Source organism: Hippopotamus amphibius, chromosome 1 (genome assembly GCF_030028045.1).
Source record: "Hippopotamus amphibius kiboko isolate mHipAmp2 chromosome 1, mHipAmp2.hap2, whole genome shotgun sequence".
In the NCBI taxonomy this organism is placed as follows: Eukaryota; Metazoa; Chordata; class Mammalia; order Artiodactyla; family Hippopotamidae; genus Hippopotamus; species Hippopotamus amphibius.
The window spans coordinates 149,005,832-149,019,550 of NC_080186.1; the positions used below are offsets into that span (position 1 = coordinate 149,005,832).

The 13,719-nt window shown below is 45.7% G+C and overlaps 1 protein-coding gene across 4 annotated transcripts in view; it reads right to left on the reverse strand.

The window, feature by feature from the left end:
- Positions 1 to 13,719, reverse strand: part of GRIA1 (glutamate ionotropic receptor AMPA type subunit 1) — a 303,977-nt gene that overhangs the window by 76,033 nt on the left and 214,225 nt on the right. For all 4 annotated transcript variants that reach the window (XM_057730393.1, XM_057730417.1, XM_057730408.1 and 1 more), the window contains one exon: positions 8,798 to 9,168. In XM_057730393.1, coding sequence (XP_057586376.1) covers positions 8,798 to 9,168 — 371 coding nt within the window. The remainder of the gene's footprint in view (positions 1 to 8,797; positions 9,169 to 13,719) is intronic.

Here is a 13,719-nt window from a genome sequence, read left to right on the forward strand (position 1 = left end):
TTCTCTCCATTAAGTGCAAAATGTGACATGGTCCTTAGAAGGCTACTTGTGAGAGTGCATATATTCATTCAACAAACACGTGTTGAGTGTTTAGAACACGCAACACCCCGTGTCAAGTTCTGGATGAGCGGCAGAGAGAAGTTTGCCGGTGTGTGTTTTGATAAGAAACACAAATGGGCAACGGTAGCTCAGGATTGAAGATATAAGATGCCCTCGGAGAGGTTCAGGTGACAATGGTGACAGCAACAACAATGTCAACAGCATTTGGCATTTGAGCATCAGCTCTGTGCAAAGGAAAAGCTTTCCATGCAGTATGTCGGTTAATACTCAAGCTGTCCCTTTGAAGTAGGTGATTTTATTATCTCCATTTTCCAGAAGAAGAAACTGAGGTGCAGAAAAGTTGTTTTCCTACGTCAGTAAGCAGCAGAGCTAAGATTCAGCTGCAGGCAAGCCTATTCCCGAGTTCAAGCTATAACAATTACTGCAAAGTGTAGCTTCCAGGGAGTAATTGGGGTTGGGAGGGGAGCAATGAGAAGGCAGCATTTGCAAAGGGGAGGGTCACTGAGCGAGAAAGATGGGTGAGGGCACTCCAAATAGAGGGAATGACAAGGCTAGGAAGGCAGCCTGGGGCTGGGGAAACAGATTGAAACCTGTGAACAGCCTGGCTTGGCTAAAGCCTTGGCTGGCTCTGGGAATCAAAGGGACACGAGCCTTAGATGGGGGCTGCAGACATACCAGGCACGATCTCGCTCCCATTTTGAAGATGGGAGTGAGACAGAGAGGGGGAGTGACTCACTCAGAGGGCTAGTAGACTGAGACTGAGATGCTTTCTAAGATCCTTCACCACCTGCTTCATCCCTGCGGGCCCTCGCCCTGTGACACAGCTACTCCTGTGTCCCGCCTTGAGAAGGGCTCCATTCTGCTCCCGGCAGCTACCTCCTCATTTTAAGGTCCTCTCTCCTTAAGCCACCAGATACACACAGTGACTGTCATCATGTGTGTCTGTGTTAGTGGAACATGTTATTTTCTGATAGCTGCCTTGGGCTTCATTCACCTATGATCTTGCTTGAACGCAGCTAGGGTGGAAATATTCATTTGCCACAGATGGATGGTGGTACTTAACTCATATTCAAAACCATCAGGATCCCTACAGGACTCTGAGCATACATTCCGCATCAATTCAATTAACTATGCTTTCATTTTTCCCTTCTGAGAGCTCAGTACTTCTTTCCAGGTGAACAATTGGCTCTCTGGATCTCAGATGCTATATTGCCAGAGAGGGTTTAAAATGAAACAGGGGGTTCTCTCCAGGAAAATGTAGATCCTAGGAAGATGTAGGTGGGCCTTTCTGGATATAGAGCTGTGGGGACTGTCTTTCTTTTAAAGCAGCCCCATTCATGGTCTGGATTTTCCAAGGTACGTGAAAGGAAAGGAAAACAGCAGTCAGATTTTTATCCTTGGAACAAAAAATGAGGGCAGTGGGGGAGAAGAGAATTCTTTTAAAAAAAATCTGTAAATATAATATTCCAAGTGTGTCTGAATGCATTAAAGGTACAGTGGTGTTTCATACTCCTCCCCATTCTTCCAGGGGCCCCCAAATGATGGCCCACAAGCTGAGCCTAGGCGTGCTTTGGTTTCACCTGCAGAGTTCTCCTGGCAGCAACTGTCCAGGGCTGAGCGGAAGCAGATCCTTTTTAGTTGACACAGGCATGCCCAGTTCACAGGCCCCAGCTGTCTCCCATTTTTGTGTTACTGAACTTAAACTAATTATCTGGCTAAGTCCTTTCCCCTCCCTGTAGGCCAGGATCTTCACCTATGGAATTGGGATGGGGGTGTTGATTACATTGCATTTTGTTTATTGCCCGCCTGCTCTCCCTAGAAGGTAAACTCATGCCTGCTGTGTAACAGGTGCTAAATAAACATTTAAGGAGAGAATAAATGGTCCTAAACATTCCTTTTGGCTCTGGGAAGCACTTTCTGAATGTTTGCCTATTGTGATTTTGGAGAGAAAAAACTCTCTCCTTCAATTAAACTCTTCAAACTCTGGACTTCCATAACAATCTAGAGAGAGAGAGAGAACAATTTGGCCCCTTGCTGGTGGCCAAAACTGCTGGCTGAGAGGCAGAAAATGATGCTTTTCATTTGTGTGTCCAGCAAAGCTTTTACCCTCCTGTCACTGCTTTCATTTGAATACTTCCATGTGGCTTGAGCACGCTCTGAAACTTCTACTCCTGTGCTTCACCACGGTCTGCCACACTGCTCAATATCAGAGCCCAGATCTGGGTCTGGCTGTCAGGTAGCAGAGGGTTAAAGTTGAAAAGGAAGGACGCATTGAGCTGGAGTCCCCCAGCGATGGGGGGGGGGGGGGGGGGGGGGGGAGGACACTGTTCCTGCACAGATCATCCCTGTCACAGCTGTGGTACCTGTTAATGGTGAGGGAAACGCAATCAAGGCGACTGTACTCTGGTGAATCCTCTACGAGCTCCTCCTGTAGCCTGGCCTGCAGAGGGAGCAGGGTCCGGCAAGGTCTCTGCCTTCAGCGGCCACGCCCAGGGCCTCGCTCCCCTTGCGGGTAACACACCACAGGGCAGCGAGCAGGCAGACCCTGGGCTCAGGTTTGCAGCTGTTGACTGGCAGGACTTCAGGCTGACCTTACTTCTTACACTTCTAAACTGACTTCCCTGAACAACATCCTAGCTCAATGGCTTTCAAACTTTAATGTCCATCTGCCCTGGGGGAAGGGGAGAGTTTGTGAAACTGTGTATTCCTCTCTCCAACTGCAGAATTTCCAATTCCATGGACCTAGGGTGGGGTCTGGAACCTGCATTCGGACAGGCATGCCAGGTGATTCTGATGCAGGGTCCCCAGCAGAAACCCTCAGACCTAGTCCCAGGACCCAAAGCATCTAACACACATTTTTTTGCATCAGCACTGTGCACACATCCTTGTGACACTGTTCCTTGCAGCAGTGAGTCTGTGAGTGTCCTCAGTGAGGCATCTTAGGTTTTCTAAAGATGAAATATTTTATAAACCCAGGCTGCTTCCATCAACTTCCCTGCATATTTACTCCCTTCTTTCCCTGTAACACGCCAGTGACATCAGTATGGGCAAGAGGAAGGGGTTTGCATGACTCTCTCTGGGAGGGAAGTGGGGAGACCAGGAGGCGGAAGCGGGAGGTTCCTCATCACCCCTCCATGCACGGTAGTACTGCTTGCTGTGGAATTTGCGTGTGAATGTGAAGGTCGGGCTGTCAGTGGTTATCGGTTTAGGCTCTGTTCATTGGCTACTCTGTTCCCATGGTGAATCAGTCTCAGGGCCCTCAACAAGCACATTAACTGGGGCGGGGGTTGTGGCACAGGGTTCCCGGAGATCTCCAAAGTGCTATCACTCCCCCGCTTTAGAATTCTTCTTGCTGAGAGTAATTATCTTCACTAGGTGGAAATAATGATCATACATTCTGTCACATTCTGAGATCAGGAATAAAAGAGTTCTGAAAGCTGAAATCATAATTTCCCACTTTCCTCTCTTCCCCTAGGACCTTCCAAACCCCTCTCCTTTTCCTTCCTAAGGTCATCCGATCCCAGAAAAGTAGAAGCCAGTGGGGAGGCGGGGGCCATGGGAATAAAGAGTTAAAAGGCTCGCTCTTAGTCCACTTGCAGGCAGTGGAGCCTGGGATGAGCCTGCAGGGTAGGCAGCACTGGACGGGGCAGCAACAGGCCAGAGGCATTGCCTTGGAGACCTTAGAGAAAATCCCTTTCCCCTTTGGGGCCTCGGTTTCCTCCTCTGTAACATGGGATGGATGAACTAGATCATTCTCACCATCAGAGCCAGACCTAAAAGTCTATGGAAGTGTGGTGCTACATTTTCCAAATGCTCCCCACCTCTTGGAGGCACCATTGACTCTTCCCTTTCTTCCCCTTCAACTATCCAATCTATTAGCAAGTGCTGTCAATTCTAGTTTCAGAGTAGACCAGAAATCCATCTCCATGACCATCATAATTTCCATCGCTCTAATTTCCCCTAGACAGCTGTGAGAGCCTATTGCTGGTTCCTTCTGCTTCCACTCTTGACTGTTCTCTTGTTTAATTCATTTTCCTCATGGCTCCCCAGAGTAGTATTATAGCATGTAAATCAATCCTTCCCTCACTTGAAACTCTCCAGTGCCTTCCCATTGTATTTAGAGGAAAATTTTAAATCTATACCATGGCCAGTGTGTGTGATCTGGCCTCTGCCTACTTCTCTAATAATACAGCTCTGTGTAAGCCTAGCTCCTTCTCACCTGTCTGCTCCTCAGAGGTATTTTCTCACAACACCCTAAGTCCCCTTTAATGCCACTTCCTTTATTATCTATTGCTGCAGCAGTTTCATTTTATTGTTAGTGGATCATAATTTATACATTCACAATTGTTTATTTAATGTCTGTCTCATCCCACTGTACTTGCCAGCTCCCTGAAGCAAATACTGCCACCCCCTCACGCTCCACCATCAATACATCTTCACATCTTCGGCACCCAGCACCCTGTGCTGCACCCCACAGGCAATTAGTAATATCTGTTGAATAAATGAATGACATTGGCCACCAATAGGGGAAAAGCTACAGAAAGGAAAGTTGGGGGAACTAAAGATAAATTTTGCCTGGGATGATTTTTGTTCTTCCTTTAATATACCCCTTCTCAAAATGTTCCTGTCTATGAAAAAGGAAATCTAAAATATCTATTAAAAATAGGCCTTTGGGCCCAAGACACAGGCCTGCCAAGGCAATTTGTGGATGACATTTTTTATCTCACCATGAACCTAACGAAAAAAACTGTAATTTGTGATCACAGCTCAAATGAATTTTAACTTTGAATGTCAAAATAGGCTACCCGGAAACAATGTCTCACATAAACATCTTAAAGGGAGGAGGGAAGAATCTGGAAAGCCAATCAGTAGCATTTATTGACACACATCATTCAAGGTGCTAATTACATATTATGTTATTATGGTGCTGGTGAAGAAAACATCAACTTTAGGCAGTGTGGCCATTGGTTGACTCACCAATGTCCATTCTGACCCCTTCCATTTTAGAGGCTAGAAAACCTAAACTTTGCCATTCCCACCTTCCTTGTCACTGGAAGTGATCACGGGCCACTGTTCTGACTAACTAGATGGAAGGAGACGTCTGCTTGGGGCGGGGAGTATGTGGTTATACTTTTGTTTTTCTGATGCAAAGAGACGGAACTGGCTGCAATACTCCTTCCGCTCTTGCTGCTTGAACGTGGACGTGACATCTGGGAGCTGCCACCTAGTGCACATGAGGAAAGGCCTGGGGCGACAGTAGGACAGCAGACACTGATTTCACGGCGCCACGAGCCACTGTCTGCCTCCACTCTCCATATAATCTAAGAAAGAACTGTTTATCTGTTCACAATACTCTGGCCAGATTCTTGTGTTACTTGCAGACAACTACGTTTGGCCGTAATTCGTTGGCTTCAGGTTAATAAGCATTAATATAAATATTGAAGAGGTTAAGAAAAGATAAAGCTACTTGTGTGTGCATGCTGATACTTGCAATTTAGGTGGAACTTAGTCCCCCACTCCTAAATTTATGAGGATTTATGATATATTCTGTTGGTAAATAGCAAGCACAGTTAATTGAAGCTCATTTGAAAGGATGTTTGAGTATAAAAAGCCCCTTAAAAACACCTCCTGCTGTAGCCCCAGGGTGTCTAGTGCTATGCATATCAGAGGCTCCTGAGACTCTGTTGACTTCATCAGGAAATATGTAAACAACAGCCGCAAAAGCTTCCACTGGTGTTTGCAGTTGTCTGCTTGGCCCTGGTTCTCGTCACTGTCTTAGCATCCTTGTGTTTCTGTCTGGTCCTAGTGAGGTGAAGTATGTGCCTTTTCTCTGTAGCATATATTCCCCCACAAATGTTGTGATGCATATTCTGACCCTCAGAGGGGTTTCTACAACCCCCTGAGGGCTGGGATTGGCCGAGCTAGGCCTGGTAAGTGAGAGTCCATCTCAAGAGGCTAAAACTCCTTTTTCTGGTGGGTTGACTCCTCTCTTTGCCTGTCAGACCCTTAAATTCCAAATCCTTCCTCCCAGTCCCTATGTGGGGGCCTCAGGAATCCAGGTATTGCTGGTCTCAGGACTGAACCACTGCTTGGCTTTGTCCGTGGACATCCCCAGAAGAGAGAGTCCAGTGGCTTTTCAGTCAGTGTGAGCAGTGGCGCCCTTTCTTTCAGAGAAGTTTAGCCCAAGTCCAATACAGAACATCGATGGAAGAAGTGAAAATAGCTTCTTTTTTACTGAGCTTCCTACGTGCTGGTTGGATACTGTGCTATGGGTTCTATATGTATCAAGATCTTTTAAAACTCACAGCAATACTAGAAGTTGTTTCTCATTTTACCAGTGAAAATACAGAAGCACAGAGCGGAGTTGTTGTATTAAAAATGGGAAGGAAGGAGGCTGGGCACTTTCCTGTTTAATCTCGTCATCACCTCAAGGTCAGTTCCTAAGATAGCCTCGTGGAACCCTCAGGAGTCCTGGAAACACAGTTTGAAAATCCTCTTCTGACCAGAATTCACAAACTCACATACCCTCTCAGGGGCCGGCTGAGTCACAGAGGAGGCAAGCTGATCACGGTGCGGGGGGCTGCGGTCATGTGGGGAAAACACACATCAGCTCAAGAGGGCCGCTGTCACTCCGCTTTGGACCATCATTGCCAAACTGTGCAAATCACCCAGAAACGTGCCTGGTAGAGGATTCAGTCTGTGGGGCACTAACTTGAGACTTCAGGAGGAACAACGGGGAGTGTGAAAACACAGCCTGAGGTCAGACCTCAAGGGTGCCATTAGGCAGTCAGATGCCCAGCCATGAAGGAAATAAAGGAGAAAAAACAAGCCCATGGGTCTTTTCAGACACGTGCATGTTTGGATGGCCTGTTACACTGACTAGGGAAGAATCATTTCTTTCCACTGTTTATCTCCAGGCCTGAGTTATTTTTAAGCAAGCCCTTCCCCTGCTTGGTTCTCCCTGCTCTTTACCATGTGTTTGCCAGTACTGGCCAGGCCTCTAGTCTCACACCTCTTCTCCCACGCAACCCCCCGACTGTCTTCTTATTTAAAGAAAAACAAGATTATAATGGTGAACGAAGAGACAATCTAAATTATACAGCAGGCAAAATGAGTCCTGAGGGGAGCTCCTGAGGAAGATTTGACTCCGTTGCCACTTAGAAATATGGGTCCTCACTGACATTCAAATGTGAACCAGATGCCTCCAGCACATGTCTGTGAGGCCTTGGTGTTTATGCAGTTATGCCCCCAGAAAGTGAGAGTGTGTGCAGATCTCTTCATGCAGCCAAATGCTAAGCCATCCTCCCTGCGTGCTTTAGAAGCTTGGTAATCTATAAGGGACTGCCTACTGATTAAAGAGCTCCTAGACATTAAGCAACTGTGAAAGGAAATATAGTCAGCACTTATCAGGTAAATTGGAGGGGATTTGTGACATGAACATTCCAGAATATAGTTGAAAGAACATTACATACAGAGATAGAAGGGGGGTGGGGTGGTCAGTGAATATGGGAATTGGTTTAAATTGGTGAACTTCAAATTTCGTTTTTCCCCTCTCTTTTCCATTTTTCCTTCTTCCTTTCCCTCTCCTTCTCTTTCTTTCTTTTTTTCTTTCTTCCTTCCTTCCTTCCTTCCTTCCTTCCTCTTCCTCTCTTCCTATCTCTCCTTCCTGCCTTCCTGCCTTCCTCTCTCCCTCCCTCCCTTCCCCCCCTCTCCTTCCTTCCTCCCTCCCTCTTCCCTTCCTTCCTCTCCCTCTCTCTCTCCTTCCTCCTTCCCTTCCTCCCTCCTTCCCTCCCTCCTTCTCTCCCTCCTTCTCTCCCTCCCTCCCTTCCTGCCTTTCCTTCCTTCTTTCAAAATCTTTTTCTCAAAAGAAATTATATTAAGTCCAAGATGTAAAACACACAAAAATGGAGCTACTCATGTCTCATGTGGGGACCGAACCCTCACTGATTTGGTCACCCCCAGTACTCGCAATATAATATCTAAGACATTTCTAAGAAACTTCATTTTCCAACCACAGAAAACAAATTTACATCACCAGTGGAACTAGATTATTTCCAAGATCTTTTTCAGAACCAAGAAAAGAAGAACCATTTTCTCTTAAGGATGAAGAAACTGAGGCCTCAAGGGTCAGGTGACTTGTCCAGAACCACACAGAAAGTACTAGAGCCACAGTGAGAACCGACTCACAATTCAGTGCTCCTTCTACTGCTCAGAAAGAGTTCAGGATGGTGGTCTGAATCTTGACTCACCTAGTTACTAGCTGGGTAACCTTGGAAAGACATTCCATATTTCTGTGGTTCCTCACTTGTAAAAGGAGATATAACAAGAGTCCCACCTAATGCTTCTGCAAAGATTCAACATAAGGCATGTAGAGGACTCAAAATCTTGCTTAGCATATGTGGTCAGTGTTCAATAAGTGTTAGTCATACCATACTGTCCCCCATCCTTTCTCTGTACCTTTTGGCTACAGAACATTCAAGAGTGGTGATTATGCCTGTTAATGTTGACGGAGCACATCACCCAGACAGCAGACAGAGCTGGTCACGGCACAGGATGTGTCCAGATAATCCACAGCGCACAATGGACAGTTGATAGTAAAGCATAGTTGAAAAACTGCATGCAATAAAGTCTGGACAAAATTCATTTCCCTTAACTTTCCAGTAATTGTTTTTCCAAATGTTTTTTCTATATGTAAATGTATGGCATTGAGTAAAGGGGTTGAGAAGAGCTGACTGACCTGGGAGAAATGTCACATCCTTGCTGCATGAAGGCTCCCAGGGAGAACCACAAGCTGTTGAATATCCCAAACTCATTGGACTGGTCGCTGGTTGTCTGGTCCCGCCCTTCCTCAAACTCTTCACTGTGCCATTCGTAGGGGCTGAAGCGGCTGACCAGGAAAAGGACGACGCTCACTCCAATGTAGGCAAAAACAATGCACATCCAGATCTCATAAGCCAAAGGATCCAGGAAGGAGAAGACCCCTGGCTTGGACTTCTGCGGCTTTTTTATCATGATGGAGATCCCCAGACTCATAAATGGCTTGGAGAAATCTATCACCTCTTCCCGGACCAAGGTGATAGTTAAAGGGGCCACAGCCACATCAGCTCTCTGCAAAAAAAGTGAAGAGAAGAAAAAAAGCACTTGAGTTCAACAGCTCTCTGTTCTCTTATTTTTCTCTTCACTGTGAATATTCTTTTGTATCTTAAAGGATGTGAGAGTAGGAAAGAACCTTAGGAGTTCAACCCCTCCTACTCTCTATAAAATATTTATGACAAATGCATGATCAGCTCGCTATTTTACAGGAGAGATTATCCCATTCTTTGATAGTCCTAATTGTTAGGGGCGTCGTCTTCACCTTATGGAAGGGGCTGTTGTAATATCTGTTATTTTTTGCCTGCCCAGCAGCCATGCCTCCTTCCTGTAGAAGAACTACTTCTGCCCCATTTTCAGTCCTCCAGGTTCAAATGGGGCTGATCACCTTGGTTATGAGGTGAAGCATGTCACCAGGTCTGGCCATCAGTGTACACCACTCCCCTGATCAGAATGGTTCACTCAAGGATGGCTTAGGACCCAAGTCTCTTTAGTGAGCACGAGCCCTGGAAGTCAGAGTGAGACATGATCCACAATGAAATAACATGGGTCACCTTAATTCAGGGCTTACCCTGGACTGGACTCCCTAGGAACACGTGTCAATATACTCTTGTTTGTTCCCAAGAACATGAACCAATCTTTCTGTTTGCCTAAGCCAGTTCGAGTTGGGCTTCTTTTACCTGCAACCAAGACAGCCCTGGCTAACAAGGTAGGGAAGACAAATTTAAGTCAATAAACATTTATTGGGCACTTATTATGCGCAAGCCCTAGGCTGGAAGGGAAGTTGTGGTCTCTACACACAGGGAATTACAAACTAGTAGGAGAGACTGGTACACACACACACACACACACACACACACACAATTTTCCAGTGTACAGGGTTGACTGGATATGTGCTGTCTAAGAGATACAAAATGCTACAGGAGGTCAGGAAGGAATTCTGGCTGGGGAGATCAGGGGCTGTGTCATCAAAGAGGTGACATATAAATTGGCATTGAACTGGGGGTAGGATTTTGACAGGTTGCTCGGGTACAGAATACATTTCTAGAGGAGGGAATTATGTGAGGAAAGACCTGACAGAGAGAAAATAAAGTAGTATCACATTTTTTTCTTCCAAGGAGACTGTTAAGAAGTACACAGATAACTCAGTTTTTAAAATTCAAGTTTATAAATGTTAAATGGTCGGTCGCAAGAAATGTTCATCTTTGTGCATCTAGCATGTGGAATCACCAGCCTTGCTCTTCTGTCTTTCCTACCTCTGCCTAATGGTGGAAGAACTGGCATCTATGCTATAAAAATCCACTGCTCTCTTGGCCTGAGATCAAGAGATCTTGGAAATCTAACACGGCTCTATGGATGGATGCCATGACATTCATTTTTGAAATGAGAGGCATATCTGTGCAAATCTGTTTGAGGCGGATGGCTTTCTCTCACGACACTGCTTAATGGTCCAGATGTGAGGATGGGGACAGATGCTGTGTAGACCCGGGCCCCACCCAGCTGCCGGCGGGTGTTGCTTAGGAAAGATTTCCTCTGCTTGCTCTCATTGGCTGAGATTTTTGAGAAGGCATTTTAAGTGGAATAAAAAGCCTGGCTTTAGAATGACTTCAGTTTCTCACTTATAGAAAGAAACTTTCCATAAAGCAATGTGGGATTGAGTATGTATTTCATAGTAATTCTGTTTCTTCCCTCTAACACCCACTGCATAAATCTTGATACTTTTTATACACACTTACAAGTCATTGCCAAGGAGAAGATCATCTCCTCTTTTCTCTGTAACCTAACATAGGTAGAAGAGGAATGGGGGAGAAAAGTTGTGGAAATGACTTAGAGGGAATGACTGCAAGTTACCCAAAAAGGAGGTGGATGAAGACCAGCTTTGAAAGTCATAAAGGATTTGTTTGATGCCTCCTGATGTGAGTTAATAAAAGGGACTGTGAAAAAAAATCACAAAAATCATACATCATCTTAGTGCTTAGTTCATTTAGCAGTTCCAAGATTTGTTCCATGTAACATTATTTTTAGAAGGATGTAATTAAGTATAACATGAAAATAAACACAAATTTAAACAGACTACTTGAAGTCAGGACGTCTCAGAACTTTAAAAGACTACTATGCGCTGAAAGTTTCCAAGAAGGGTAAGTAGATGTACTGTTTCCAAAATTCTTTGGCCATGGACCCCTGAGGGTCTTCAAAAGGCACCCATGTGCATAGGATACACAGTGGGAGATGCTAAGTTCAGTGACCTCCTTTCGCAGATAGGAAATTCAGGTCCAGAGAGGGAAGGTGGTTTGTGCAAACCAGCAATGTTTTAGCTAGTTTGATGTTGGCTGAGAGGTCTTAGGAGTTGATTTCCAGCCCCTCAGGAAGTTACTGGACCTCTGCAGGATCAGTCAAGGGCAATGCTCATCTGGGAAAGTAGACCTGGCCGCTTTGCTTTGTGATTCACTGACCATGTGACCTCCAATGAGATGGTTGCCATTTTGGATATTAATTTGCTCTTTAGAAAAAGAGGCATGATAATTTTTGCTTTCTCTATTGGAGAGCAGTGTTTTGTGGGAGTTAAAAGAATTCAAATACATGAGGGTACCGTGAACCATGGGTATTTCACAGGTGTTCAAAATTATTTTCTTAAACTGACAACTGTGACAGTGATTCTCAAACTTGAGCATACAGCACAGCCAAAGCACCCTGGGGTTTTTTAAAGCCACAGATGACAGAGTTTCTAGACCACTGGGTCTGGGGAGACCTGAGAATTTACATTTCTAACAGGTCCTTAGGTGATGCCAATGCTGCTGGTCCAGACATCACACTTTGAGAACCACTGGCCTAGGAGACCCTGAAACAAAATACGTCGGTAAATGATCTTGGGAAAACAATAAACAATGTTGCTGCAGTAGATGAAAGCAGAAATTGAAGAAAACTACCAAGGATGAAGACCCACCCTGAGCCAGGCACTGTGTAGGGGAATACTCCCCGTCTCAGCTCTGGGGTAAAGGATTCAAGGGTAACCCTGGGAGGAGTTCAGTGGCTCTCAGGAATCATGTAGCCAGTAAGCTGGCAGAGTCAGAATTCAAATCCAGGTGTCTGTCTCCCACGTTCACTCTCTTTCTGCTTCATTAAGACAAAGACCAGGCAAGAAAATCACTACGACTCAGGCACAAAGCCACACCCATGCAAGAAGCAGAAACTTCATTTGCAGCCTGTGGCATCTGAGAATGCAGACACTGTTGCTATTCTCATCGCAAGTTAATACTGGCCTTAGAGTCCAGGGCTCAGAGGATGTGATTTCTACAGAGGCGGTATGTCCCAGCATGCAGTATGAGAGCCAGGGCTGCATGTTCCGACTCCGCTGTATGTCCTTTGCCAAACTGCCCGATCTCCCTGAGCCTCAGTGTCCTCATCTATAAAATGTGGAAAATAATCATATCTGTCTTCTGGGGTTGTTAGGAGGAGTAAGTGAAATAATGTGGGTAGAGTATTTAGCATAGTGCCTGGCATATACTATGTGCTGAAATGCTACTATTACGACTGTTGATAAGAGCAGGAGGTAGGAAAATGAAGAAGAGAGACACCCTGATTAGCCCATTTAAAAGGCACAGAAAGAAGAAATGTGGAGGCCTCCAAATGAATCTTTCTGCCCTCGCTGGTCGTTTGTGGCTGAGAGATGCCTCCCCAGCCACCTCTACTCTTCCTCAAGGGGCAGAAAAAGCCACACTGAAGAGCAAGAGAGGGCATCCATTAGGTCCATCCTGGAGTCTTCAGGACACAGATTTTACTGGGCAAAGGGACAGGCCTGCTGGATGTGAGGGGAAAGGGGAGGACTGGCAGCTGAGGCATCCCGAGGCAATTCTGGTTTGTCCCTGAGGAGCCAGTGACCCAGGACTGAAGGCTGGCTATGGGGGGGCTTGCCCTCAGGATAATCATGTTGTTCTTCTGCCCAGATCAAAGGGCCTTTTACTAAGGGAACCATACTACATGGGGTGAAGGTGAAGATGAATGCTGGTAGAGGTGAAAAGTTCACAGCAGTTGCCATGGGGATGACCTTAAGAGCTTGGTGGAGGTTGCCATGGAAACCAACCTCCAGATACAGCATTAACCATCCAGATCTCTACCTTTCGTCAATGAAAATTCCCAAGGCAAGAGGCGGTAGAGGAAGGAGAAAGGGTAGAAGCACGTTCCTCCTTCTAAACTCATTAACCATCTTCCCAGGTCATCTCAAAAGCCACCTTCCTAGGAAGGATTTTCTTTATTTCGTCTCTTTCTTCTTTGAAATCCCTTTTATGGCTCTCATGGCCATTATGATGCCTATTGCCTTGATCTGAGACAATGAGACTTTAAAATGGACCATTTTAAATGGTCACTTCATCCTGACCAGAACTCAGCATTAACCTGAGACTCGCATGTGCTTCCTCTCAAAGACCCAGCCTGGAGTCTTTGATTTCTGTGAGTGAAGTTGTGGTGGTCCCTTTCCTGCACATGGTGGCAGGATTCTTCTTCCATTGCATTTCCTTGTTCTCTACTCAGGTACCTTCATGATCTTCCAGTGCCCACTGCATCAATCCACAC